Source organism: Trichosporon asahii (assembly GCF_000293215.1).
Source record: "Trichosporon asahii var. asahii CBS 2479 unplaced genomic scaffold scaffold00035, whole genome shotgun sequence".
Classification (NCBI taxonomy): domain Eukaryota; kingdom Fungi; phylum Basidiomycota; class Tremellomycetes; order Trichosporonales; family Trichosporonaceae; genus Trichosporon; species Trichosporon asahii.
This window is the reverse complement of record NW_014040889.1, coordinates 310,184-335,558: the sequence shown is the minus strand read 5'-3', so window position 1 is coordinate 335,558 and position 25,375 is coordinate 310,184. Positions and strand designations below refer to the sequence as shown.

Here is a 25,375-nt window from a genome sequence, read left to right as displayed (position 1 = left end):
CCGGATCTCTCGCATCTTATCAGAACGGCTCGGAGCGATCAGATAACGATACGGAAGCTGTCCAAGCCATCGACGGGTCCAGTACAGGCAAAGGAATGCACCTGCAGAGGTGCTAGAACACGTCGTCGAAGCCATCGATGGCGATAGTCCAGAATTCCCCGCAATCTAGGAAGTCCCCGCACCTCCGCTGAAATTTCGGACTTCTCCGTGATCGCGGCGTAATGCCAAACCGCTGGGTCATGGGTTGTCAGTTGGAACGCGTCTGAACGGGCCGCAGGACGGGCCGTGAGTCGTCGGTGACTCATGCTGACACGCGGAACTGAGCACATGTCCCCGGAGCCGCCGTTTGACTGTTCAGCTGCTCATGGCTCGCACCATGATCGATCATGGAGACGCGGACCGGACGGCATCCGGCGCCGGACCACCTAGCGCGGTGGGACGACCGGCGATTGTAGTCTGCCGCAGGTGGCGTGCAGCGCTTAGCAAACTGGGGCTGAAGACGATGGGTGGCAGGTAGAGGCGCGAGTTCTCTATTGGCAGTGCTAGCAGTCAGCCACGCATCATTTCTTCGCCGCCTCGTCCTTTCAAGTGTTGCGCGAGAGCAGCACATGACAATAATTGGCGCAGGTCGCCACTGACACAGCCGAATGTGGCTGCACGCTAGCATACCTCGCTGCGACAGAGAGGGAACCTGAAGTGATCTGCAGCTCGAGAGTTGAGTTTGCTTCCCCTCGGTGGGACATTAGTTTGGCATGCGAGACATGCAGCCGTCAGGGAGGTCAGCGTGAGGACCCTCGAAAGCTTGAAGCCAAGGCTGCACGATGAGGGTGCGAGAGGGAGGACACAGCTGCTGCGCTCAGTTCTGGGGACCGTCCACGGGGGATAGAGTTGGCACCCGCGGGGTCTCCAAGTCTGAGGCGACGGCAGGCGACGGCAGGCGACGGCAGGGCTTCCGGGATATCAACCAATGGACGTCCGGAAGAGCGTTCATGTTGACATGACTTGGCTTGCTTGAAACCTGGATTGGGGAGTGGGGAGGAATGGGGGAGCGGAGGTTCGGGCCGAGTGACGGGATGGCGTACGCTTCTACCTGAAGCGGCGTGCAGAGAGAGAGGACTCCCCCGTTTGCGCTCTGAAACGAAGGAACGAGGTTGTAACAAGTGTCGAGCTAAGTTCATTTCAAGGATTGAAATTGATCGCTCACCCGTTTTCGGTCTCAGGCACATACTTCATGCCCCCATCCTCAGGCTCAATGTGTTCCCAGCCTGCTCCAACTTCGCAGTCGCTGTGCAGTTGCTTCCTTCTCCAGTGTTCCGATGTAGACCTGCCCGAAACAGCAAAGCGCCAACGTGAATGTGCGCGCCGAGAAGTCTTGGTATGTAAGCGAACGCCGACGCCGACAAGCCTGTGAATGGCACTTGCAGCCGAGCTCTGAGCCGATAGGGGGGAGCCCTTGTACTCCTGAGCTATGTGTGTTGCCAGGCAGCCTCAGCGGTCCGCTTCGGCGATTCGTCCAGCATCCGTGTCACAAACTTAGAACGCGGACGACAACGCAGCCTGCAGTGCCTCTGTAACGGACAGGGACAAACGAACATGTTGCTCAATCAGCAAGTGTTTTGTCGTGCTTTAGAGTGTTGCGCACTGACCGTTTCAGGACGGTGGTTCAATAGTTACGTAAACGGCGATTTGTGTATCTTTCCCGCCGCCGCTGTCGTAACGAACGAACGACCAATCGATCAGAGGCAGCCTGAGACCACCTGATTCCCGCAACAACACAACCTGTCGACGTTTCCCATTCCACTCTCGTTCCTTCTCCAACTACCTCCTCCACGAGCCTCGGGCCCAACATGATGTCCTAGCTACGAAAACGATGCCCGCCGCTGTCCACTCCGCTACCATGGTACCCCTCAAGCCTGTCCAGACCCAGAACCGGCCACCGTCGCCGCCACCCGATGATACCCTGCCTCGCTCTACTTCGACCCCATTCCAGCCGACCCACAAGAGGCGCGGCGGCGGCCCGCTGTCATCGGACGGCGCTTCTCGAGCTCCTTTACTTGGAATGCAGGTGATCCAGCCCGCCGTGGCTAGGCGCCAAGGTGGAGGCAAGCCTCTGCTTGAATGGATCTCGAGGAAGCTCGGCTCACGTCGAGCCAGCGACGCCCAAGACCGTGAAGCACCACCGTTTGCACGACGCAACCAACCTGTGCAGTCGAGCACCTTTTCGCACAGTGCCAGGAATGAGGCGACAGCTACACGCTTCTGGCGAGACAGAAGCGAGCAGCCGGCTCAGGATACCGCACTGGAGCCCTACCCCACACGTGTGTCGGTCGACGCTCCTTCGCTCGCCGATTCCCAGTCAATGATGTCGTTCGGATACCGCAACCCGCCAAGCGAGCGGCGGCGAGAAGCCAACAACCCATACCCCTCTCTCCCGATCCCCTTGGTGCGCCGCTCTTACCCAGCCTCAACGATCGATGGCGACTCTCGTGCGCCCTCCATGAGCATGCTCTCACGCTCGCGCACCTCTTCCCTGCGATCTCTGTCGTCCTACGCCCGGCGGCATCCTGTCTCGATCGCCGACGATGACAGTAACGCATCGCTTTACCCCCGCAACGCTGACGAGGACGCGAGCCTGAGGCCGCTGCCACCGTCTCCTACGTCGATGTCGATCATTTCGCGAGCTGGATCTGTCCCCCTTGTGCGCTCAGACTCGGTGCCTCACAAGACCACGCCTGCACCGGTGATGCGCCGTGACACGCGGTCGTCTTCTGTGGACGGACCGCGCTCATTCATGTCTGACGATGCAGCAAACTTACGAGGGTCGCGGGAGGGTTCTTTGGCGAGTACGAAGCCAACGACCATTATCAGCTTTGAATCAGGGGCGCCGGCCCACATCGCAGTCGCGCCTTCTGTTTCGTCGTCCTCGCCCGTGGTACGACCATTGTCGACGTCGACTGGCGCCTCAGGCGGCGGGCTAGCGCAGAGTCTCCCGTCACCAGTATCTCCCACATTCCTTCCTGCGAACGTCCCACCAGAAGACTTCCAGGTGCCCAAGCACACGCGTTACCACCCCCGGAACAACCCCCACCCCGGGTCAGCACCGGGTCCAAACGCCTCGACGCAGACGCTCGCCAGCAGCACCTTCGGCCTCGACACGACGCGGTCCATCCCGCGTCCCTCGTCGGTGCGAATCCGCGACTCGCCCTCAGCATACCACGCGCACGGCCGCGTGTTCGCCGAACGCCCGGGATCGATGCAGGGCGATGCAGTCTCCACACACGCGATCGCAGCAAGCGTGCGCACGCGGGGCAACACGCGCGCCGACGACGACGCAAGCATGCGCGCCGTGCGCCGCAGGGGCAGCTGGGAGAGCGGCGAGTCGCGATGGAGCTGGAAGCCGGGCGCGCCCGGACCGGGCACAGGTGCAGGGGTGGACAACTTTTCCCTCCTCCGCAGGGGGAATGAGGACCTCGACGACGTCATGTCCACGAACCGCTCGAGCGTGCACACCCGGGATAGCTATAGGACGGCTATCACGACGTGGGACGACGTCGAGGACGAGCCGTCGCCGCTCACGCCCGATTCGGCCGGAGGCCTCGCGGCGGCCCAAGCAGCCCAAGCAGCCCAGGCAGCGCAGGCCGCCGAGCCCGCGTTCTCCGACGCGTTCGCGCCCCCAAAGGCGCCCATGAGTGTCCTCGTGTAGTTTGGGTCTTTCCATCAGCTTATCAAGTCTTGTCGGCTATCAGCAAGTCATTGAATTCAATCATCAGTAGCAGCACCATTACCACCAGCAGTATTTGTAACTTGTTTCATAACCTTTCCAAATGTTTCACCCAGGGCGTGGTTGTAAAGTTGGCGGCGGGCAGAGGAACAGAGAGCAGAGAGGGGAGTCGTCATTGGGTTTGAGTGATGGTGGAGGGGTGTGAGCGTGAGAGCGTGGGACCTCGTCCGAAGCGAGACTCGGCGGAGGCAGCGAAAAAGCGATCTTCGTCTGTCCAGAAGTGTGGCGGGCTTGGCCCAATAGCAGTAGCAAATATGATCAGTAGGATCTGTCTGCACACCCAGTGTCGAGGAGTGGAAGAAGCCAAATGTATACATCCTAAAAGTTCTACTACACCTGTTCTTTGCACGCTTACTCAACGCCCCACCACAAGTTGGCGACGCCCTTGGCATACCCGACAATCTCGTTTCCAGAGAGCTTGCTCTCCCCAAAAATGCGGTCGACAAAGGTAATCGGCACCTCGCCGATGGTGTATCCGAGCGAGCGCGCGCGCACGACAATCTCCATCTGGAACACGTACCCCTTGGATGTACAGCGCCCGATGATGTCGCGAATGACCGGAAGGCGGTAGAGACGGAACGAGCCCGTCAGGTCCGAGATGCCCGGCTGCAGCACCGTGTCGGCGAGATAGTTGGCGCCGCGCGAGACGAGCTTGCGCTTCAGGTCCCACCCGTACACGCCCCCGGGGCCCAGGCCTACGCGCCCGTTCGACGCGGGAGAGGGGCTGGACGCGTACCGCGTGCCGGTCACAATGTCGAGGTTGTGCATCTTTTGCTGCTTGATGAACTCGGGGATGAATTTGGGCTGTTCGAGGTCAGCTTGTGGGCGAAGGACTAGGGACTAGGACAGCTTGAGTAAGAGACAACTCACGTGGTGGGAGAAGTCGGCGTCCATGATGATCACAAAGTTGCCGGTACAGAAGTTGAGGCCGTGGACGTACGCCGTGCCGAGGCCGAGCTTGCCTGCTCGCGGCTTCAGGACCTGTCTGTCAGCTATCCCGTTGAACATGACAGCTTTGCCGTCCGGCGTCGTGCTAAGCTCGACACTGAGCCCGCATTTCAGATGCCACGCACAATCTTGTCCTCGCCGTAGATACGGCCGAGCTGGCGCGCAACGTCCTGCGTTCCGTCGGGCGACGCGTCGTCGACAACGATAATCTCCCACTGCAGGTTGCTGGTGTTTGTCAGCTCAGGCAACACCATTTGGCGAGCTGCAGTCAGTTAGCCGCCGCCGACTCACTTCTCCTCGAACATCTTGGCAAGCAGCCAGACAATGACGGGCAGGTTCTTGCGCTCATTGTACGTCGGCAGGATGACCGAGTACTTGTCTTCTCCTGATTTGTTAGCTTTGCTATCCCTCGTCGAGCCCTGCGGGCTCTCCTCGGTGTGCGCACCTGTAGTAGTAGCCGTGGACATGTCGATGATGCGGTGCTCAGACATGAGAGAGGTGTAAGATGCCCTGACGCCGCGCGGTTCAAGGAGCGTGTGAGGTCAGGGACGGGCCGGACGGGCAGGTCAACTGGCGGTCGAGGCGGTCAAGGCGGTGGGAGCGGGTTGCGTGGGCGTGGGCACGCTGCGATGGCGATGGGGTGCGGTCGAGGTCGGATTTGTTGTTGTTGAACAGGCTGGCTGCGCGGATCCAGACGTGGACGTGGAGGCGGAGGCGGAGGTTGTCAGGCACGGGTATTACGACATGAGCCGGCTGATTAGCACGCCGGCGGGGAAGGTTTAATGAAATCTGGATAGGAAATCATGAAACCGTATGCTTGCGTCCCGGTTTCAAATGGGCTGGCCCAGAGGGAATTACCAGCTCGTTCACCGATCTTGGGACATCTACGAGAATCGAGATGGTATGTCTTGTACTGATGGTTCTGGCATCGACAGGAAACTACTGCTGTATGCACGTGTGCGAGTACCTTCCTCTACTGGTCGAAGATCACAAGCCGGTCACGGGTGAAGGTTTCTGACTTCTCTCCAAACTCATTCTTCTATCCCCACCGTCGCCCGCCTGACTCTGCACCCCCTTAGCGGAGGACTGTAAGCCTCTCTTGCACCTGAGAGGTTTCAGTAGAACGTGGACGTCGACCCCAGCCAACCTGGGAGACAGACCTTTGTCTGGTCAAAATGCAGGATTAATCATGCCAACACAGCAGTTAGCCAGTCAGTGCCATACCCGTCAATCCAGTCCTCAAAGTCTAGCTATGCATACAACATGATAGTCGCCCCGCAGTCTCCCTCCAGTCTAGAAGTCGTACACGTCTCCCGCATTGTTGTCGCGCGCAGGCACCTGCGTCGCGGCGCCGAAGCCGTCTCCGTACGGGTCGTATCCGCCAGTTGCGGGCTGGGCGACGGCGGCATCGGGGCCCATGCCCATCTCAATGTTGCGCGCCTGGTCCTGGAACTGCTTCTTGATGCTGAGCGTCTGGTTGATGAGTTGCTGGCACGCGCGCTTCAGCGCGTCGGCGGGGTTGGAGCGCTCGTCCGTCTGGATCTTGATGCTGATCACGTTCTCAAGCGGGTGCGGAAGCTTGTAGCCCGCGAAGAGCACTGTCGGGTCGAGAAGGAGCTGACTGGGTTTGTTAGCTTTTCAAATCCGGGAGCTTCAAAGCTGCAATGATCATTTGAATGGCACAGCAGGCGCGGGAAGGATGGGAGTTTGAGGGAAGGAAGGAGACATGACTCACGCCCTCAGCATATTGCCCAGCGTATGATCCTGCGCGCGCAGGACAAAGGTCGCCGCATTCGGGATCTTGGCGTCCTCCGAGATCGTCAGGCGCTTCTCTCCATCCTGCAGCAGCCACGTCTCGACTCGGTTCGGCTGGTTGATACGTCCCGACATGGTTCTGAAGGTCAGCTTCGTCCGATTCCTCAGCTTTAATGTGGGGACATTAAACCGCGCAGTTCGCGATCGATGCAGAGAGCCGGATATCAATCCGCACAGTCATGCCTGAGGCTGCACCGATGCCCGCGCTCTACTCACTGTTCTGGATGGCGAGAACGAGGTTTCTGGTGGAGTTCACCGAGTTATTGTGATCACCAGATGGCAGTGACTGCCATTGTGATACGAGGGTTGGACACACGTCATTCACCACGTGACTGCGGCCACCACCGCCAGCCCTCACCACGCTGAAGGACACGGCTGTCTGCCATCGTCGTCAGCGGCTTGTATGCATATCTCCTCCACCCTTTGCAAGAGCCCGTCCGTGATAGCGGGATGTGCACGGTGAGCATGCGTGGGGGAGGCGTTGTGGCTATCGTAAAGTTCGTGACAAACAGTTGTGGCAGCAAAACCTCTGCTCCAGTCTAATCTATTACACTGCATACTCAAGACCTCTATGAACACCAAGAAAAAGCTATCACCCAAAACTGACCAGGGAACGCTTAGACAAGGTCCTGAGTAAGGATAGTCCTGTAGCGGACGGTTCCGTCCTCGACGGCCTTGATGGCGTCGGCGGCCTGCTTCATCGGGATGACGTTGATCCAGGGCTTGACCTGCTTCTTGGCGGCAAGGTCGAGCATCTGGAGGGCCTCGGTGCGGCAACCGATGTGGGACGAGCCAAGCGAGCATCCGTTGCCGGCCATGGCCTGCGAGGTGATGTTCTTGATGCCCTCCTCGGGCATGCCGACGAAGACGAACGACTTGTTGACGTCGAGGGTGGTGAGGAGAGCGTCAATGGGCAGCTTGCTGCTCGAGGCAGTGCAGACAATGACGTCGAACTCGCGCTGCAGGTCCTTCTCGAAGCCGGGCTCGCCGGTGGCGACAAAGCGCTTAGCGCCCATCTTGAGGGCATCCTCCTTCTTCGCGTCGGTGCGCGAGAAGACGGTGACCTCGGCGCCGAGGGCGACGGCGAAGAGAACGGCGTAGTGGCCGAGACCGCCGAGACCGACAACACCGACCTTGGAGCCGGGGCCGACGCCGTGGCGGACAAGGGGAGAGAAGGAGGTCAGACCACCGCAGAGCATGGAAGCAGCCTCAACAGAGGGGATCCCCTCGGGGATGGGGAAGACGAAGAGCTCCTGGGCGCGGATGTGGGTCGAGTAACCACCCTGGTGGTCGTGTCCATCGGGCCACTTGGTGTTGTAGCCGTGGACGGGTTCAGGGCAGTAGTTCTCTGCGCTTGTCAGCTGCTGCGTGGATGATATCTCAGAGCTCACCGTTGTCGTGGGTGCACCACTTGCACTTGCCGCAGGAGCCGACCTGGGCGCCGACACCGACACGCTGTCCGACCTTGAACTGCTTGACGTTCTTGCCGACCTCAACGACTTTGCCGACAACCTCGTGGCCGGTGACGACAAACTTGGTCTCCCAAGGGCCCCAGCCGCCCGAGATGGTGTGGTGGTCAGAGCCGCAAACACCGCAGCACTCGACGGCGACGGTCACGCGGTCATCCTCGAGCGGCTCGAGCTCGTACTTGGTGACCTCGAAGTCGAGGTACTTCTTAGGGTCCTTGACGGCGTAGCCGGTAGCCTGGTTGTTGACGGGGGCGGACATCTTTTGTTGACGTGGAAAGAGGAAGGAAGGGTGGTGGGGTCCGACAAGTCGGTGTGCCGTTTTATACCGGAGGTCCTGAACGCGAGATCGGGATCCTCGGCCCGCCCGGCCCGAGCGACTCTTGGCCGTCCATCCTTCCCAACTGTTCGCCCAGCGGCAATGCATGTGACTTCTCTCTTCCTCGTTACACTGGGCATGCTTCGGATGGCTGTCGGTGCTTAATTAACGAGACAAGCACGACGTGTACGGTGTACGATGAGTCGAAACTCGTTTCGGTGTGTACCCCAAGTGACCCAGTCCATCCTCGGGTCAACTAACCTCTTCTGGCGCTGCGGCTACGACTACCTATCGATCGCTGTCACTATCCGGACCACCACCGGCTCGACATCGGCGGAGTCGGCGGAGCAACGCGATCACAAGCCTCTGCTTACGGAGCACAGCGCTCTCTCCATCTTACTCATCATCTCGACGGGTCCGAAGAGGCGGGCTCCGCCCACGGTGCGAGTTCACTGTACATGGTGGAGGCCAAGGTGGAGGTTGATCACCGTCGGCGACACCCCAAAAATCGCCGGCCAACGGTGCTTGCTATCACTGACGTCACGTCTGTGACTACGCCTTTTGGTGCATGTTTGCACGACACGTTTGTGTTGCTCATGGCAAAGTCTTGTCGGAAGCAGATAACCAAAACAGGACGTCATCTGCCTGGCCAGAATCCTTTTTCAAAGTCAGATCTTCTCCAGCGTCGCTGAGCAGCGTCAGCTACTCTCCGCTCGTCGGAGGATTGCCCGACGTCGCCGGCGTATGTGCGTCTTGCTGGGCTGCGCAGAGACATGCATGTCCGTCAGCCGTAGAGAACACCCTCCTTTCTCCACCAATCACGTGACGCGGCGTTTCAGATGTGGCACCCAGTGCTCGGCTCTTGATAAGGCTGTTGGTCGATCGCGGCACACCCTGCCGGCGAGGCTCGGCTGGGATGCGCTAGCATGTGTGTGATGTGTGAGCTCCACCTGAAGAAACGTCTTCGACGCCCACACACTCCTCTGGGCACATGTAGTGAAACTAGATCGTCTTCGTTAAGCAATGCACTTCCACAGACGCACATCCGCCCCTGCTTGTCCCTTAGGCCAAGGCCGCGGCACCCTCGGAAAATCTGTTCGATCCACAACCAGGGCAGACACGGTGGAGGCGGTCCGGACTTGCGCACATCACGTGATCGCATCATCCGGTCTCCCACGGTATTCTTCCACCAGCAGGCCGTTGACCCGTTGATTCGTCTCAGTTGGCCCCCCTCACGACACTCAGTCCTCAGCATCCATCCCCCACCAACACACGGCTCGCATCGACATCCAGCAGTTGCGCCTACGTGCGATAGGGGACCCCTTTTGAACGATTGGCAGCTTTTAATCGCTTTCCTGTTTACTCCGGCACGCCATTCCTTGCGACACCCATCCAACACTTCGCTTACGACCTGCCCGGACCGTAGTGTAATCGGCAGTTATGTCCAACCCTCCGCCATCCGGCGCTGCAGGCGGGTCATGGCAGCAGCAGCAGCAGCCTCAAAGCCAGCAGAGTGGCTACAGGCCCCTCAACGTGAGGGACGCACTGAGCTACCTTGACCAGGTAAAGGTACGTCACCTTTTGTTGCGGTTCGAGAGATGCCTTATGGTTCGCCATGCTGACACTGCGTGTGTTTTTCTTCCCTCGAACAGATCCAATTCGCCGATCAACCAGAAGTGTATAACCGCTTCCTCGACGTTATGAAGGAGTTTAAAGGACAAGTGTACGTGCATGGATCGGCGAGGGACGCCTGGCCGTCCTTCCCCGCAGCCTCGAGATTTGATTTTCCAGGAAGCTAACAGCTACAGCATCGACACCCCTGGCGTCATTGATCGCGTCTCGACTCTGTTCCGCGGACATCCCTCGCTCATCCAAGGATTCAACACGTTCTTGCCACCCGGATACCGCATTGAATGCTACGGCCCCGAGGGCGACCCGCAGGGCCTGATCACCGTTACTACCCCCACCGGTACGGTTTCTCAGGTTCCCGGCGGTCTCGCCGCGGCCATGGACCAGCGCGAGCGCGCTGCCGAGCAGCAGCAGCGTGAGGCTGCGGCTGCGGCTGCCGCTCCTCCCAACGCGGATGCCGGACCCAACAACGGTCCCTACGCCCAGCCCCCCGGTGGGCCCGCTCCCCACGGTGCCGCCTACGGTGGAGGCCGCCCCTCTGCACCCCCCGCGCCGGCCCCAGCCCCGTCGCGTGTTGCCGCACCTCCATCCGTCGGTGCCATGCCTCCTCAGCACCCCCTCCCTCCCTCCGGACCTTCCACTCCGGGTGCTGCCCAGTTCCTCGCTCAGCAGTCTCAAGCTCAGCAGCCTCCTCCCGGTAACGTTCGTGCTCCCATCCTGGAGTTCAACCACGCTATCTCTTTTGTCAACAAGATCAAGAACCGCTTCAACTCTGAGCCTGAGACGTATAAGAACTTCCTGGAGATTCTGCAAACCTACCAGCGCGACCAGAAGATCGAGGATGTGAGTTTTGCTGCCGCTGTCTGGATGGAGCGCTGATCAAATTCCAGGTGTATGAGCAGGTCATTGACCTTTTCAAAAACGCTCCCGACCTTCTCGCCGAGTTCAAGCAGTTTCTCCCCGAGTCTGGTGGGTTCGGATTCGGCTCCTTCGTCCAAGCTGCTGCTGGAAGTGGACAGCCTGCCCCGCCCACTGGAGGACAGAAGCGCAAGGAGACCAAGGAGGCTGCCCCGAAACAGAAGCGCAGCCGTGCCAACGAGTCCAAGGCTGCCGCCGCCCGCAACAAGAAGGCCGACAGCCCTGTCGAGGAGGAGCCCGCCATGTCTGCGAACGCTCCCCAGACGCTGGCCTCGCCCGAGGAGGTCGCCTTCTTCGACAAGGTTAAGAAGTACATCGACGACAAGGTTACCTACCACGAGTTCCTGAAGCTTATCAACCTGTTCACCCAGGACATCATCGACGCCAAGGTGCTCCTCGACCGCGCTGCGCTTTTCATCGGCGACGCTGGCGACATCTGGGCGACCTTTAAGCGCATCGTCGGTGCGGATGACCTCGGTCACATTGGCCACGCCACGCAGGCGCAGAGCGGCTTCGGCTTTGGTGGAATGATCAACATCGACAACCAGCTTTCCGAGAACACCCCCATGCTCGACCGTGTCAAGCCCGACTACGGCGGCCCCAAGGTCAAGGCTTATGGACCCTCGTACCGCAAGCTGCCATCCACTGAGGTCAACCTCAACTGTACCGGACGCGACGCAATGTGCTGGGAAGTTCTCAACGACGAGTGGGTGTCTCACCCGACGTGGGCGGCTGAGGACGCCGCTCCGTTCCTGGCACACCGCAAGAACGCCTACGAGGAGGCTCTTCACAAGTCTGAGGAGGAGCGTCACGAGTACGACTTCCACATTGAGGCCAACCTGCGTACGATTGCTCTGCTTGAGCCCCTCAACAACAAGATCCAGGCCATGGACCCCGAGGAGCGTGCCCACTTCAACCTCAAGGCTGGACTCGGTGGCCACAGCCGATCGATCTACCAGCGTATCATCAAGAAGGTCTACGGCAAGGAGCTCGGCCCTGACATCATCCGCGCTCTCCACGAGAACCCCGTCGTCGCTCTCCCTATTGTCCTCGACCGCCTCAAGGCCAAGGATGAGGAGTGGAAGAAGGCGCAGCGGGAGTGGAACCGCGTCTGGCGTGAGCAGGATGCCAAGAACTTCTACAAGGCGCTCGACCACCAGGGTGTCGTCTTCAAGTCTGCCGACAAGAAGACGATTGCTACCAAGGGTCTCATTGCCGAGGTTGAGGCTCGTCGTCGCGAGCAGTCCAACGCTCGCAACGCCCTGCTGAACCCTCGCTCGACTCCTCGCCCTCGCTACCAGTTCTCCTTTGAGTTCAAGGACGTTGACGTGCTCAAGGATGCTCTCAAGCTCATCTTTGGCTACCTTGACCGCATGCCCTCTCTGCAGCCCGCCGACAAGGAGCGCATTGAGATGCAGATCCGCGACTTCATCCCCACCTTCTTCATGTTTGACAAGGAGGAGTTTGACGCGGACTTTGGAGACGCCGATGGCACCGAGGACGAGTCTGCCGCCGAGTCTGACGGTGACGTCAGCATGGCCGACGACGAGGACTCGACGTCTGGCAAGAAGAAGAAGGGCTCGCAGGCTTCCCTGCGCAAGCAGGTCCTGAAGGCTGTCGGCGAGAAGGGCGGACGCGAGGGAACCAGCACCCCTGGTGAGGACGGTGGCGACTCTGGCGAGGCCACCGATGCTGCCGACGGTGACGAGAACGAGCAGACCTGGGTTCAGATGGAGACTTCTTCGACGCACTCTGAGGAGGCCGCCGAGGCTGAGCCCAAGCCGAAGCGCTCTCGTGCCGCCAACTTCTTCGCGAACAACCACTTCTACATCTTCATCCGCCTTCTGCAAATTCTCTACTCGCGTCTGCTGCTGTGCAAGGGTATCGCCGCCAAGCTCAGCAACGAGAAGAAGCGTCCCATCAACCCGGTGGCGATTGACCTGGGTCTTGCCGAGCCTGCCACCCAGAACTTTGGTGTCGAGAGCGGCGAGAACCCCGCCCAGCACTACTACGACCACCTGCTGGCTCTTGCCGAGCGTCTGTTCGACAATGACATTGACCAGCCGACGTACGAGGAGACGCTGCGTCTCATGTTTGGCAACAAGGCGTACACCATGTTCACTGTCGACCGTGTCGTCGGTGCCATTGTCAAGCAAACTCAGCAGATCGTCGGCGACTCGAAGAGCCAGGAGCTGCTCAACCTCCTGCACCGCGACCGCGCTCAGGAGCGGACGACGACGCGCCAGCAGATTGCGTACCGCATGAACGCCGAGGCTGTTCTCGGTCCCGACGAGAACCTGTTCCGCATCGAGTACATTCCTCGCAGCGAGACGGTGACGATCCAGCTCCTCGCGCGCGAGGATCTGACGGTCGACGACGCCGAGACGGCCGAGCAGCAGTGGCGCCAGTACATTGACAGCTACGTGTTAACGCACCCGACAGAGGGGCTCCCGCACCGCGTCGAGCAGCCCTTCCTGACGCGGACATTAGGCGAGATCCCGGACGACCTCGGGCCCGAGGTGTTCAAGTCCAAGTCGGAGCTGCAGTTCCGGGTAGCGCTGGGCAACTACCGGATCTTTTACAGCCCGAACACGGAGGACGTGTTTTACCGCCAGCGCAGCGAGGGCACGGTGCGCGAGGACGACGCGAGGGAGAAGCAGTACCTCGAGGGCGCGACGAAGCGGCTCGTCGACTGGGTCAACAAGACGATCGAGGAGCCCGAGCCCGCCGCAGAGGGCGCAGAGGACGAGGCTGTCGCCGCTGCTGCCGCCGCCGACGAGGCCAACGAGGTCGAGGCTTAGGCTGCCCCGTGTGCAGGTGTGCGTGTGAACTATAAAGCATTAGAGCACCGAACGCCGTGTCCCACTTGTTCACCCGTGTTCGCGTAGTTGTTGTAACAATGGGCTCGTTAATCAGAGGCCCTCTATACCCCCCTCCCTCCAAGTTTCCATAGCTTTCGAGACATGACATGAGATATTCGTTTTCCAAAAGAGACTATGTGCATAAGGACTTGGTGCGTGTAATTTACAACTGGTTGAAGGCGGAGAGAGAGAGAGGACAGGTAACCCAAAGAACAGCGTGCTGGGATCTCAGAGCGGGGACGAGGAACTCAGAGCGGGGCATTGACTCCATTCTGTAATTCGGGGACTTCGGGGACCTTGCGCACGCGCACAACGAGCACGTTCATCTCCCCCGTGACGAGGCGTCGATACGGAATCCCGAGATTCTTGTACACAGCCCGGAGCAGCCCCGAGTGTGCCGTGAGGCTCACATATCTGTCCTCCTGTGCCATATCAAACAGAATCTCGAGCCCCCGTCCGGCGCGCGCGACCATTTCGTCCTCCGTCTCGCGCCCGCGCACAGAGATGGGCTTCCACACCGTGTCCTCGTCCGGCGCCTCGGGGAATGTGAAGTGCGGGAAGAGCGCGCGGAGCTCCGTGAGCGTCAGCCGCTTGTCGCACGCGTGCACGTGCAGGTGTTCCCGCATTTCCTCGATGACGAGGCCGGGCACGCCGTGCGACATCCCGCCCTGCGCCTCGGGCAGAGAGAGCGCGGTGCTCGATGCCAGGATCGCCTTCACGTGCGCGATCTCGTCGGCGGAGCGCTCGTGCTTCGTGGCATGGGCGGGCTTGACGCTGTTCGTCCCCGGCGCTGGCGCGGACGTCGGCACGGAGGTGGTGGGTGTCGAGGACGAAGGGGTGGTTGGCGTGGCACCACCGACGTTGATCTTTGGCGGCGAGCCGGGCTTTGAACTCGGCTGCGAGTTCGGCTTGCTCCCCGATGCGCTTCCCGGCTGGCTCGCTGGCCGCGAGGCCGGCTGGCTCCCCGGCCGCCCAGACATGCCAGGCATGGCCCTCATCGGCGTCGGCGCGACAATCCCATCCCTCCCGCCCTTGACCGCCTCACTGAGTCTAGCGCCCGCAGCCTGCGCGGCCGCCGCAGCACTGTTGGCCTGCGCCTGTGCTGGTTTAGCCTTGGCGGCTTTACTCGGCGAGTTCGGCGTCGAACTCGGCGCAGAGAGACCAGGCAGGGGCGAGTGTGCGGGCGACGGACTGCCGGGACGACTGACGGCGCCGGCCTTGAAGAGCCACCCCCACTCGAGCCCGAGCGTCTCGCCCGGCCGGCGCATGGGCGAGACGAAGAACTTGGTCGGAAGCGGCATGTCATTCGCGGACTCGGAGGCGAAGACGCCCCCGAGCGTCATGGCCTGCCGGCGGCCGACTTGGGTCAGGAGCGGGTCCGTGATCGGGTAGAGCTGCTGTTAGCTGGGCCACACTCATTCAGCTCCGTAGCCCGGGGATGCATATGCATGCAGCACGCGTTTCGTGCATGCACTCCGTGTCCCGTGTCCTCAGGCTCTCAACCGACGCCGAGTCCGACGCCGATGTACACATGGTCGTGTGGTGTGTGGTGTCGGGCAATGGACGCGTCGCACAAGGCCCGAAACAGCCGATGCTCATGTCCGAAGGCCGCTGGGGCCACATGACCCCTTCGGGGCAACACTCACTGTCTGCGCCTCGTACTCTGAGCACCCGTACTTGCGCGCGAGGACGTTGTGCTCCGCCTCGCCGTGACGCGCGCAGTACACGACCTTGATGTCGCCGTCGCCCTCGGCTGCGAGCTGCTCGATGCGTCTGCAGAACGCGGCCCAGTTCGGTAACTGGAGGCCGAACGAGTTGACGATCTGGGGTTAGCTCGCAATCTTCCTAGCAGCTTTGCCGTGTCGCCGCTGGACTTGGGCCGGGAGAGGAAATGGGGTGGGAGCGAGAGTGACAGAGATGAAGACGGGGAAGGCGTGGGGGCCGACTAGAGGGGGCAACGACACTCCGCACACGACCAACGCAGGGTGACTCACGTTCTCCTCCCAGGTCGTGACCTTGAAGAGACCGGGGACGGGCTCGTAGGTGTATGGCATTGTGGGTTGCCGTGGTCGCTGACGAAGGGGTGGGCGGGTTGCGAAGGAGGGGGGATGGAGAACAAGCGAACAGCAAGATGGACCTTGGACCTGGGTGCACCTTGCATGAGACCGTGTACTTTGCCGTGGGTGGACGCATGCGCGTGAGCTCAGCAGCAGCAGACACCACACGCACCGCGGGCATGAAGCGGTCGGTCCGCCCTGTCGGTCCTTGTACCCGAATGTTTATCCGGCTGGCCGCCTACCTGGGCCACTCTGGCGGTCATTCCCGATGGCCCCGCGTCCGTCTAATCGCCTAATGGCCTTGCTATAATGGGTCTTGCTCTGTATGTACTTATCCGCACTCGATCGCATCACCACTCAAATAGCGGATGCATGGCTTCACTGATCATTTGCATCGGGACGCCACCGCTGCACGCTGCTTCGGCGTTGATGCATGCATGCCACTCTGCCTCACTACGGCCACCTCCCGTCTCCCAGCCCGCACAATCACGCATCCTGCATTATGTTACAACATGAACTACCCTCGACTCTACTTGCGGCCGCCCGTCTTGAACTGGCGCGCGAAACGGTTGAATTTCTTGTTGTCCATCTGCAGACGCGCGACGTGCTGCAGGTCCTCCTGGTGGTGCTGCAGGCGCGACTCGGGCGCAACCGTGTACTGCACGTCTTGGACAATGGGCATGCGCGCACCCTTGCGGTGCTCGTTCTCGCTGAGCGCCTGGCGGACATTGAAGCGCTTGGCCTTGGGCGCCTGCTGCGAGCCAGAGCGCGACTTGCGGGCGCGCTCGCCGTCCTCGTCAAACTCCTCCTCCTCGTCCAGCTGGCGCGCGGACACAATCTTCTTCTGCCTGTAGTCTGCGGGACGCTTAATGATCGGGCGAGCCCACGTCTGCACGAGGGCGTCCGCCGCACGAGAGATCTGCGGGCTCACACGCTTCGTCTTCGTGTAGAACAGGATGACGGGGCCGAGGCCAGCCTCACGGATCGTAGGCGTGTCAAGCTCCATCTTGGGTAAGACTTCGAAGACAGCCTTCTGGATACCAACGGCGGGGAGCGAGCGGTCTGGAAGCGGCTCGAGCCATTTCTTCACAGCCTTCAGCACCTCGTTGTCGATGATCGAGGACCACAGCGTCGTGTTCTGAAGCACACTGACAACCTCATCCAGCATCGCCAACTTGCTCGTCGCAGGAAGCTTGTTCTGGTTCGCAATGAGGTCGCGCTCGGCCGCCTTCTCCATCCGGTCACGCAGGCGCGAACAGATCTCGTCGTGGTACGAGTCGACGATCTGAAGTTAGTTTCGCTGTTCCCTTGCTGATAACTCACGTCCACATCCTCGCCTCCACGCTTCTTGCGGCGCACGACACGCTGCTTCTTTCCGATCGCGTCTATTCTCTCCTCAAGAGCAAGACGACGACGGGTGGCCTCATCCATCTCGGGCTCAACCTCCTCCTCTTCCTCTTCCTCGCGGCGCCTGTCCTTTCTGCTCTTCTTCTTCTTGCGTCGTCGGTCCTCATCATCGTCGTCGTCGTCATCCGTGTCATCGCCCTCTCCAGCTCCGGCAGAAGATCGCTTCTTGAATGAAGGAATGCGAGCCTCTGTCGTCTCGGTCGCAGGAACGTAGGTCTCGCCCTCAGCCTCTCCTCCCTCCTCGGTCGGGTTCTCGGTGGCGGGGGCGTCCTGGTCGATCGGCTCGCCGCCAGTCTCCTCCTCCTGGGCTCCCTCGTCGGCGGGGACAGCGACGTCCTCTTCGTGGGTGGGAGCTCCAGGCGACGGAGCCGTCTCGATGGGGTTGGTGTCTGGCGATGCAGACATTTTGGCGATGTGGGGGTAGCGGCGAGGAGTGATGTCGAAGTCAAAACAGCGAGGAGATTGGGTGGTCACCATCGAACGGAGCCAGATGGCGTAACAAGGCCATTGTGAGATGGGCGCGTGGTTTTGATTCCGTCGAGCCGACAGCCTGATCAGAACCGGGCCGCTTTCACATTTCGGTTTCGCTGGCACAGCGCGCGCAGCGCGACGACGACCGTACCACCGTACCGCCGGGTGATTCCCTGAACGCCGGCCCTCGACTGGCGACCTGGAGGTCGTATCATGCCATCGATCTCACCTCTTTCAACCCCGCCCACACTTCTTTCTTCGTCTTCTGCTTCTACTCCGGACAGCCCATACACGACCTCTCGACTGCTCATTCGACTGCAGTAATCTCTTCCGCTCGCACGACTACGTTTAGATCAAAACTCGCCACTTCCCGGCTCCCAGCACTACACAAATAATTGCCCATCTGCACCATGGGTATCCTTGAGCATGCCGTTCTCGGTGAGTTTTCGGTGCCGTGTTGAGCAACACGATGCTAACTCCTCCCAGCGGTGACCCACCCCGTATGTGTTGTCTTTCGGCTACGCCTTCTCGTTGCATACTAACCGCATCGCAGGGAGAGCTTCGCTCGATGATCGGGTACAAGATCTGGCGCGACCACCGCGACATCACAGACCCGACCCAGGCCGAGGCGACTGGATGGAAGCGCGAGTCGATGCGCCAGTGCTGGGCGTTCCTTGACCAGACGAGCAGGAGTTTCTCCATGGTCATCAAGGAGCTCGATGGCGAGCTCGCCCGTGTTGTGAGTCCTAACTGCGGGCGCAGCGCTGATTCCCACAGGTCTGTCTCTTCTACCTCGTCCTCCGTGCCCTTGACACCGTTGAGGATGATATGACCGTCTCCAACGACGTCAAGCTCCCTCTGCTTCGCAGCTTCCACGAGAAGCTCTATGAGCCGGGATGGACCTTCAACGGTTCGGGAGAGCAGGAGAAGGACCGCCAGGTGCTCGTCCAGTTTGACATTATCCAGAAGGAGTTCTCGCTCCTCGACGAGAGCTACCAGCGTGTGATTGCCGACATCACGAAGAAGATGGGTGCGGGTATGGCCGACTACGCCGCTCTCGCTACCCCGGAGCGACCAGTCGCCGAGGTCAACTCGATCGACGACTACGACCTCTACTGCCACTACGTCGCCGGTCTTGTCGGTGAGGGTCTCTCCGGTCTCTTCGCCACTTCCGGCAAGGAGCGCGAGTTCCTCGCCAACCAGCTCACCCTCTCCAACTCGATGGGTGCTCTCCTGCAGAAGACCAACATCTACCGTGACATCAAGGAGGACGTTGACGAGGGCCGAGGATTCTGGCCCCGCGCGATCTGGGGCAAGTACGGCTTCAACTCGATGAACGAGCTTGTCGACCCTGCTCGCCGCCGCGAAGCTCAGTGGGCCGCCAACGAGATGGTCCTTGACGCTCTCCGCCACGCCACCGACGCGCTCGACTACCTCACTCTCCTGAAGAACCAGACCGTCTTCAACTTTGTCGCCATCCCCGCCGTCATGGCCATGGCCACGCTCGAGTGCTGCTTCATGAACCCCGCCATCTTTGAGCGCAACGTCAAGATCCGCAAGGGACAGGCTGTTCAGATTGTCATGTCTGCCTCGAACCCCCGCGACGTTGCCTTCATGTTCCGTGACTATGCCAAGGCTATCCACGCCAAGGTCCCCAAGGACGAGCCCAACATGCTCCGCTTCTCGATTGCCTGTGCTCGCATCGAGCAGTGGGCTGAGCACCACTACCCCTCGTTCATCATCATCCAGCCCGGTGCTGGTGGCAAGGGAGCGTCTGCCGGCATCGACCCGATGTCAACAGACGCCCGTATCGGCATCTACAACGACATTGCGCAGAAGTCGCGTGAGAAGGCTGAGGCTAAGCGCCGCGAGGAGATCATGGAGGACCTGCGGGCCCGTGGCCTGATCAAGCCGACCGACCCCAACTCGCCGGCGATGGAGAAGTGGAAGGAGACGGTCAAGAAGTCGGAGGAGGGCAGCGTCAACGACCCGTTCCCGTACCTGCTTCTTGCGGGTATTGTCATCGGTATCATTGCCGTCTTTGGTCTGTCCATCCTTGGAGCTCTCTGGGCCATTGGCAAGTGGGGACACAAGGTGAGTTAAACCGTCTCTGGGGGTGTAACTGACGCAAACAGCTTGATGCTATGATGAGCAACAACTAAGTTGATGAATGGGGAAAATGGGAGTGTTGCGAATTGTATTACGTGCACACTCTCGGTAATGTTTTGCGACGGACGGACGGACGGACGGACGATGGAGCTCGGATCTGGACTACCATAGACGACGGATCGGATAGGGACATGTATGGCCATAAGCATACGCGCGCACGCGGCCGTGGAAGCCGTGGAACGAATGGAAAATGGCGCGTGACTGGCGAGGATGTACCGACTAAGGACGCGGCGAGCCATGACGCTAACGAGTTAACGAGGGGCGAGACCATCAGAGGCTTCGAGGAAGACGCGAGTGAGTGACACAAGAGAGTGACAACGCCAATGCCGCGCACCTCGCGTGCGCCGAGTTCCAGACCCCGATCTTCTGATGACTGACGCGACTGACCTTGGGTCAGGAGCTGACGATTCGAGAGTGCGCAGTACACAGATGACGGGATGTCCTGATGTGGACCTGAGAAACACACACACACAGTGACGGCAAGGCGCCCCGCCGCTCGCGACCGTGCGCGTGTGCACCGTCGCTCGTGTTATTGTTGTTCATTAAGAAGGCGCCAGGGGGCCGCTCGTCTGATTTCCTCATCCTCCACTTTCTCTTCTACACTGACACTCCGCTCTCCTCACCCTCTCTGTGCATACGCCCATCCTCATTACCCTCTGACTCTCTGTCACTCCTTCTTGTGCATAACACAAACAAACTGTCTTTACCGTTTTCTCTTTGCTCTGCCCCGTTGACATTGTCTTCGACCTCTTTCCACCCAGCGGGGCGCCTTCACCATGGCAAGTCTTAACCGGCAGCCTCTGGGCACCTTCCCCTTCGCCATCCGCACCCCGGACGGCAGACACGCTAAGGTCATCGGCCACTTCACCCCTCTCGAGTGGCCACCCAGCGAGGCCGCCTTCGACTTCAGCACCGCAGATGATGGTCCCTCGCCCGTCTTTGTTCTGACAGAGCTGGGCAACCCCGCCGTTCTACCAGCCATGCGCCTCGGGAACGACACGGTCGAGTGGCTCGACACCGAGTCTTCCTCGGCCCCGGCCAGAAGCGCACAGTCAAGACACTCGATCCTCGGATCTCCCAACCTGGCGGTCCCCGACACCGCAGCCAACGCCGGCCCCAGTCGCCGGCGCAGTCTTCCTCGACTCATGCGCTCCAAGTCGGACGCTACTCTTCCCCGCAACCGCCTTAGCATTGGCCACCCCCAGCCCTTCCGTCCTCTCTCGCGAAACACGCAACTCGGGCGACGCTGGGCAGCACGCACCGCAGCTGCCGCACAAGTTGTCCCTCGACGTGCCGAGGAAGGGCCACGGTGGCAACAGCCGCTCCATGTCGGCGTCGCCTTCCTCGCTTGTCGCCACCTTCTCCAACTGGACCGTGAGGAAGCGCAACAGCATGCGAAAGAAGTCTGCAGATGACTTTACTCAACCCTTTCCCTCGTCTCCCTTGTCAGCGTACGAGGACTTTGGTATCTCTGCCGATCCTAGCAGGCTCGCCCCGCCACCGTTCCCCAACTACAACCAGCCGATCCGAATGCCCATTCGCAAGCGGGCCAGTATGCCCGCCGCCTGGATGCAATCTGTGCCGACCGAAGAACGGACGGCGAGCCTTGTGCCTCCTACCTCGCCCTCGCGCCATGCTTCCTCGCATTCGATCAGCACCGAGTAGTGAGTACCTGCCTCGTGGCTTGTGCGATTGCGTGAGCTGACTCGACAGTTCCAACGCAGAAGCCATCAAACGACTGGTGGCGGCACACAACCGCTCAGCGCCACCTGTGCCTTCCCCGACCTCGTCAGCCACGGGCCACAAGAGCCACCTGCAAGGCCGTTCCTCGATCTGGCCCAGCTACGTGATCAAGCGCAAGCCGGTGGCAGTGGCACCGAGATCCGCCAGCAACGAGCTGCCTGCCAATGCGCACCCGCCCCTTCGCGAAGCGTCGTCGACTGCTGCTGATGTCTACGGCACGACTCCCCGCGTCAAGACCCTGACGTCGAAAGGCAGCCGCCGCAGCCTCCTTCCTCAGCGCGACCGCGACGAGGCTGGCTCGGACCACAACGTCCTCTCCTACATCCAGACCAAGGCCCTGTCAATCTTCAAGCGCAAGTTGCGCAAGACGGCAACCAAGGGTCAACAGCAGGAGCAGCTCGTCAAGCCAGCAACCAAGCCGTTGCCGATCGACAAGAAGGTCAAGTCTCTTGTCAGCCTGTGAGTTAGCTGAATGGGGACGGTAACTGACATGCAGGCGTCACGATAACAGGAGTGCCACTTCCCTCTCCTCCATTAGCTCGGACGAGTATGACGAGGCTGCCGCAACCATCATGCACGCCGAAGCGGTCCGTCTCGGCTACACTGCGCACACGATCGTCAGAAAGGAGACAGACGTGAGTTACCGTGGTGCTCTCGAACTGACGAGCAGCCATCTTGCCCAATGCACGGCTCACACAGCCGTGAGCAGAGCGGACCAACCGCCACTGCAGCGCCGCTCCAAGCCATTCCCCGCCAGGACGGCTTCCCCCGTGTATCCTCTGACTCTCCGTGGTCAGAGGATAGCACCATGCTTCCCCCCTCGTCGAGCGAGGAAGACATCGGTCTCGCCATCTCCACCGACGACGACGACAAGGGTCCCTCCACACCTTCCCGTATGGCCACCGTCTCCAAAGCCCGCGGCAAGAGCTACTTCCTGAGCTGCCCTGCTCTGGTCCCCGACTCGTTGTCCGACTCGGGCACCCCCAGCGATAGTCCCACCAGCACGCCCGAGGACGGCAACTCGCCCACCGCCACGCTCTACAGTACGCCGTACAGCACGCCTCCCAAGTCGAGACCCCACGGCCCTCCTGCCCAGCCTCCGCCTGCGGGACCCCTCCCTCCCATCCCCTATCCCAAGGTCACCACCGCAGTGCCCAAGTCTCGCCCCGCGATACCCACGATCCCCACGATCCAAGTCTCAGCGACCCCTCCGGCTGCAAGTCTGTCCCACAATCCCTCCCGGGAACGGTTCCAATCCGCCCTGGACCGCGTGCACGACAGCGTGTGGCACGGCTCGATCCGCGAGACGAAGCGCGAGCACGGCCAAGGCGGGCGCGACGCCTCCATGACGACGACGGGGAGTAAGGCGAGTATCAGCACGCAAGACACGCATGCTGTCGTGTTTCGCCGGTCGCGCGTCGCCCTGCCTCCCTCGACGAGTGTGGACGACGACATGGCTCTGACGTCGCTGCTCAGTAGCTGGAGTCTGGCCGGCGCTGAAGAGGAGGAATACGTGCTGCAGGATAACGAGTCGGGCGTGCTTGATACGCTCGACTGGTGGGATCCCGTGGTCATGGCGAGTCCTCCTTGAACCTAAAGCTTGCATCTTAACTGCAGACCATGACAAGTTGTACATAGACAGGAAAATAGATAGACCCGCAACATGTATCCTCCCCCTTGTGTGTGTGTGTGTAACAATAGTAGAGTGCATGCCAGGGCTCTATGTAGGAGTGTGGCGGTGCGGTAGACACATGAGCGAAGGTCATAAGGGAGTGTGGGCGGGGTTTGTGGTGGTGGTACAACAGAACTACATTTCAAAAGTGGAAACCCAAGAACAGAACGCTATTCGTACCGGACCAGCCGGTGTCTCCTTTAGTCGATAGTAAGCCTATTAGGACTAGCCGGGTTGCTCGAGACCGGCTTGAAAGTAGCAGGCGCGAGATCGGCCATGATGCCCGGCTTCCGTCCTTCGTCGACATGTTCCCTCAGCCCCTTGCCAAAGTTGAGCCACACGACGACGCCGTACCCGATACACAGGCAGATCATGACGAGACTCAGGGCCGAGAAGACGGTGAGGCTCTTGCGCACGCTGTAGTAGCTCTTGACCGTGTCCATGAGGCTGTTGCCCGTGTCGACATCGCGTGTGTCGATGAGAGGTAGGGCGCCGGCGCGGGCGAGGAGGGCAAGCGCCGCCCGTCGAGTATGTTTGTGATCATAGCCGAGCTTATAGTACAGCGCGACGTTCTGCCACACCCGCACAAGCTTGAAGATGAAGTACGCCATGCCTGCAAGAAGGCCGACGAGGAACACGCCCATGGCCACCCTCCATTCCCTTCGGGCACATACGAGGCCAAAAGCCAGCCACAGGAACGAAAGGGGCAGCATGACCCACGTGAGGACGTATTCGGGATCCTTGTTGTTGAGAATCAGGAAGAGGAACTGGATGTTGAAACTCATGAAGAAGAAGAAGGAGCAGCACACAATGCTCTCGAACACTTGGTATTGCCTGTAATAGGTGCGGATGCGCAGGTCGGCGCCGAGAAATTTGTAGATCCGCCAGCCGAACTCGCGCCAGACGAAATACGTCAGCACCACGATGATGACTTCTGCCAGCCCGATGACGCCGATCACGATGCCCGTGAGGATATTCAGAGGCAGGGTTAGGAGTTTATGTGCGCTGGCCACCTCCTCTGACGCCGGATACACGTCCAGCGTCTGTCGGATCTCGGCCACCTCGATGCCGGCATACACGAGCAGCATGGCGTTGAACACGGCCAGGGCTATCACTTGGATCGTGTTCCGCGTCCGGATCGCAAACACCGTCAAGATGAGCTGGACCAGATGCGCAGACACAAAGATGTAGAGGTAGATCGGGAGGCGGCGCGCATTGTAGTCGTCGCTGTCGACTGCGCCCGAGTGCTGCTCCTCGCTGTAGCGCCAGAGAATGTTGGCCTGGATCGCAACGTCGATCAGCATCTCGAGCGTCACTACCAGCAGGAGCAGACGGCATGCGTGGCTTTGCGGGATGAACTGGGTGTCAGCTGCGTCGACATGTATAGCTTGTGCCGGGGTGCGAGGTGGGGAGAGACTGGTGCCACGAACTGGCTCAGATCTGCACACAAGTGAAACCAGGACAGAGCGCGAATCACGCCGAGATCCACACTCTCCCACCCTTCACGCGTCACACGACTCCAACTCACTCGATCAAGCCACACGGAAAACTTGTTGCGTACTCGTCTCGGCTGCTCTGGAGCCGGCACGGCGCTCTCGCGCTTGCTCCCCAGTGTGGACGCTGACAGCCGGCGCTCGTCCTTCATCGCCTCGACGTCGGGGCGGTATCGCTGCTCGGTGCGGGGTGGATAGGTGAGCTGCGGGACGTATTCTCCAGAGCCATCGGGGGACTGCGTGTCAGCGAAGGCGACATGCACTTGAAGCTGCCGTCCAGCCCTCGCCTAGCCCTACGGGCTAGGCTGCGGGCCAGGCTTGGGTCGACTCACTCGCTGCGGCTCCGGCCCTCGGCCGAGGTAATCCGTCGCAATCGAGTGCAGCGGCGGATGGGCTGCTTCGGGGGAACGCATGTCGGAGGAAGTCTCTGATGGAGGAGGCGGGGGAAAAGGCGTGACGAGGGGTGCGGTGCTGGAGTCGCTGCGGTCACTCCTGTCACGAAAGAAGGCGGGGCGGGAGGCTGTCGCTGGCGTGGGCGAGGTGACGGTGACGACTGGTGCGGCTCTCGGTTCTGGGGACACTAAGACTCGCGCGGGTCGTTCTTGTCGCTGGGATGTTGCCAATGA

The 25,375-nt window shown here is 60.6% G+C and overlaps 11 protein-coding genes across 11 annotated transcripts; 4 read left to right on the top strand and 7 right to left on the bottom strand.

Moving 5' to 3' along the window:
• Positions 1–1,870: 1,870 nt before the first annotated feature.
• On the top strand, positions 1,871–3,703 carry A1Q1_00888 (uncharacterized protein; the record flags this gene model as incomplete). Its single annotated transcript, XM_014325788.1, has 1 exon — positions 1,871–3,703. The coding sequence occupies one exon, from the start codon at positions 1,871–1,873 to the stop codon at positions 3,701–3,703; it is 1,833 nt and encodes a 610-aa protein (XP_014181263.1).
• A 429-nt stretch (positions 3,704–4,132) lies between these two features.
• On the bottom strand, positions 4,133–5,220 carry A1Q1_00887 (GPI anchor biosynthesis-related protein; the record flags this gene model as incomplete). The annotated part of the gene is made up of 4 exons (XM_014325787.1): positions 4,133–4,585; positions 4,652–4,753; positions 4,855–4,954; positions 5,021–5,220. The coding sequence occupies 4 exons, from the start codon at positions 5,218–5,220 to the stop codon at positions 4,133–4,135; spliced, it is 855 nt and encodes a 284-aa protein (XP_014181262.1).
• An 802-nt stretch (positions 5,221–6,022) lies between these two features.
• A1Q1_00886 (DNA-directed RNA polymerase ii 13.3 kDa polypeptide) lies at positions 6,023–6,619 on the bottom strand (the record flags this gene model as incomplete). The annotated part of the gene is made up of 2 exons (XM_014325786.1): positions 6,023–6,350; positions 6,465–6,619. 2 exons carry the CDS (start codon positions 6,617–6,619, stop codon positions 6,023–6,025), a joined length of 483 nt encoding a protein of 160 aa, XP_014181261.1.
• A 542-nt stretch (positions 6,620–7,161) lies between these two features.
• A1Q1_00885 (zinc-type alcohol dehydrogenase) lies at positions 7,162–8,272 on the bottom strand (the record flags this gene model as incomplete). Its single annotated transcript, XM_014325785.1, has 2 exons — positions 7,162–7,892; positions 7,936–8,272. 2 exons carry the CDS (start codon positions 8,270–8,272, stop codon positions 7,162–7,164), a joined length of 1,068 nt encoding a protein of 355 aa, XP_014181260.1.
• Positions 8,273–9,769: 1,497 nt separating this feature from the next.
• Positions 9,770–13,677, top strand: A1Q1_00884 (Sin3 protein; the record flags this gene model as incomplete). The annotated part of the gene is made up of 4 exons (XM_014325784.1): positions 9,770–9,898; positions 9,982–10,052; positions 10,138–10,801; positions 10,849–13,677. The coding sequence occupies 4 exons, from the start codon at positions 9,770–9,772 to the stop codon at positions 13,675–13,677; spliced, it is 3,693 nt and encodes a 1,230-aa protein (XP_014181259.1).
• A 308-nt stretch (positions 13,678–13,985) lies between these two features.
• Positions 13,986–15,038, bottom strand: A1Q1_00883 (uncharacterized protein; the record flags this gene model as incomplete). Its single annotated transcript, XM_014325783.1, has 1 exon — positions 13,986–15,038. The coding sequence occupies one exon, from the start codon at positions 15,036–15,038 to the stop codon at positions 13,986–13,988; it is 1,053 nt and encodes a 350-aa protein (XP_014181258.1).
• Positions 15,039–15,566: 528 nt separating this feature from the next.
• On the bottom strand, positions 15,567–15,791 carry A1Q1_00882 (uncharacterized protein; the record flags this gene model as incomplete). The annotated part of the gene is made up of 1 exon (XM_014325782.1): positions 15,567–15,791. The coding sequence occupies one exon, from the start codon at positions 15,789–15,791 to the stop codon at positions 15,567–15,569; it is 225 nt and encodes a 74-aa protein (XP_014181257.1).
• A 532-nt stretch (positions 15,792–16,323) lies between these two features.
• On the bottom strand, positions 16,324–17,606 carry A1Q1_00881 (uncharacterized protein; the record flags this gene model as incomplete). The annotated part of the gene is made up of 2 exons (XM_014325781.1): positions 16,324–17,079; positions 17,118–17,606. 2 exons carry the CDS (start codon positions 17,604–17,606, stop codon positions 16,324–16,326), a joined length of 1,245 nt encoding a protein of 414 aa, XP_014181256.1.
• Positions 17,607–18,082: 476 nt separating this feature from the next.
• Positions 18,083–19,834, top strand: A1Q1_00880 (farnesyl-diphosphate farnesyltransferase; the record flags this gene model as incomplete). Its single annotated transcript, XM_014325780.1, has 5 exons — positions 18,083–18,110; positions 18,159–18,172; positions 18,226–18,408; positions 18,450–19,766; positions 19,808–19,834. The coding sequence occupies 5 exons, from the start codon at positions 18,083–18,085 to the stop codon at positions 19,832–19,834; spliced, it is 1,569 nt and encodes a 522-aa protein (XP_014181255.1).
• Positions 19,835–20,617: 783 nt separating this feature from the next.
• Positions 20,618–23,175, top strand: A1Q1_00879 (uncharacterized protein; the record flags this gene model as incomplete). The annotated part of the gene is made up of 5 exons (XM_014325779.1): positions 20,618–21,215; positions 21,292–21,505; positions 21,555–22,043; positions 22,096–22,219; positions 22,294–23,175. The coding sequence occupies 5 exons, from the start codon at positions 20,618–20,620 to the stop codon at positions 23,173–23,175; spliced, it is 2,307 nt and encodes a 768-aa protein (XP_014181254.1).
• A 281-nt stretch (positions 23,176–23,456) lies between these two features.
• Positions 23,457–25,162, bottom strand: A1Q1_00878 (uncharacterized protein; the record flags this gene model as incomplete). Its single annotated transcript, XM_014325778.1, has 3 exons — positions 23,457–24,536; positions 24,785–25,018; positions 25,082–25,162. 3 exons carry the CDS (start codon positions 25,160–25,162, stop codon positions 23,457–23,459), a joined length of 1,395 nt encoding a protein of 464 aa, XP_014181253.1.
• Between the last annotated feature and the right edge of the window lie 213 nt (positions 25,163–25,375).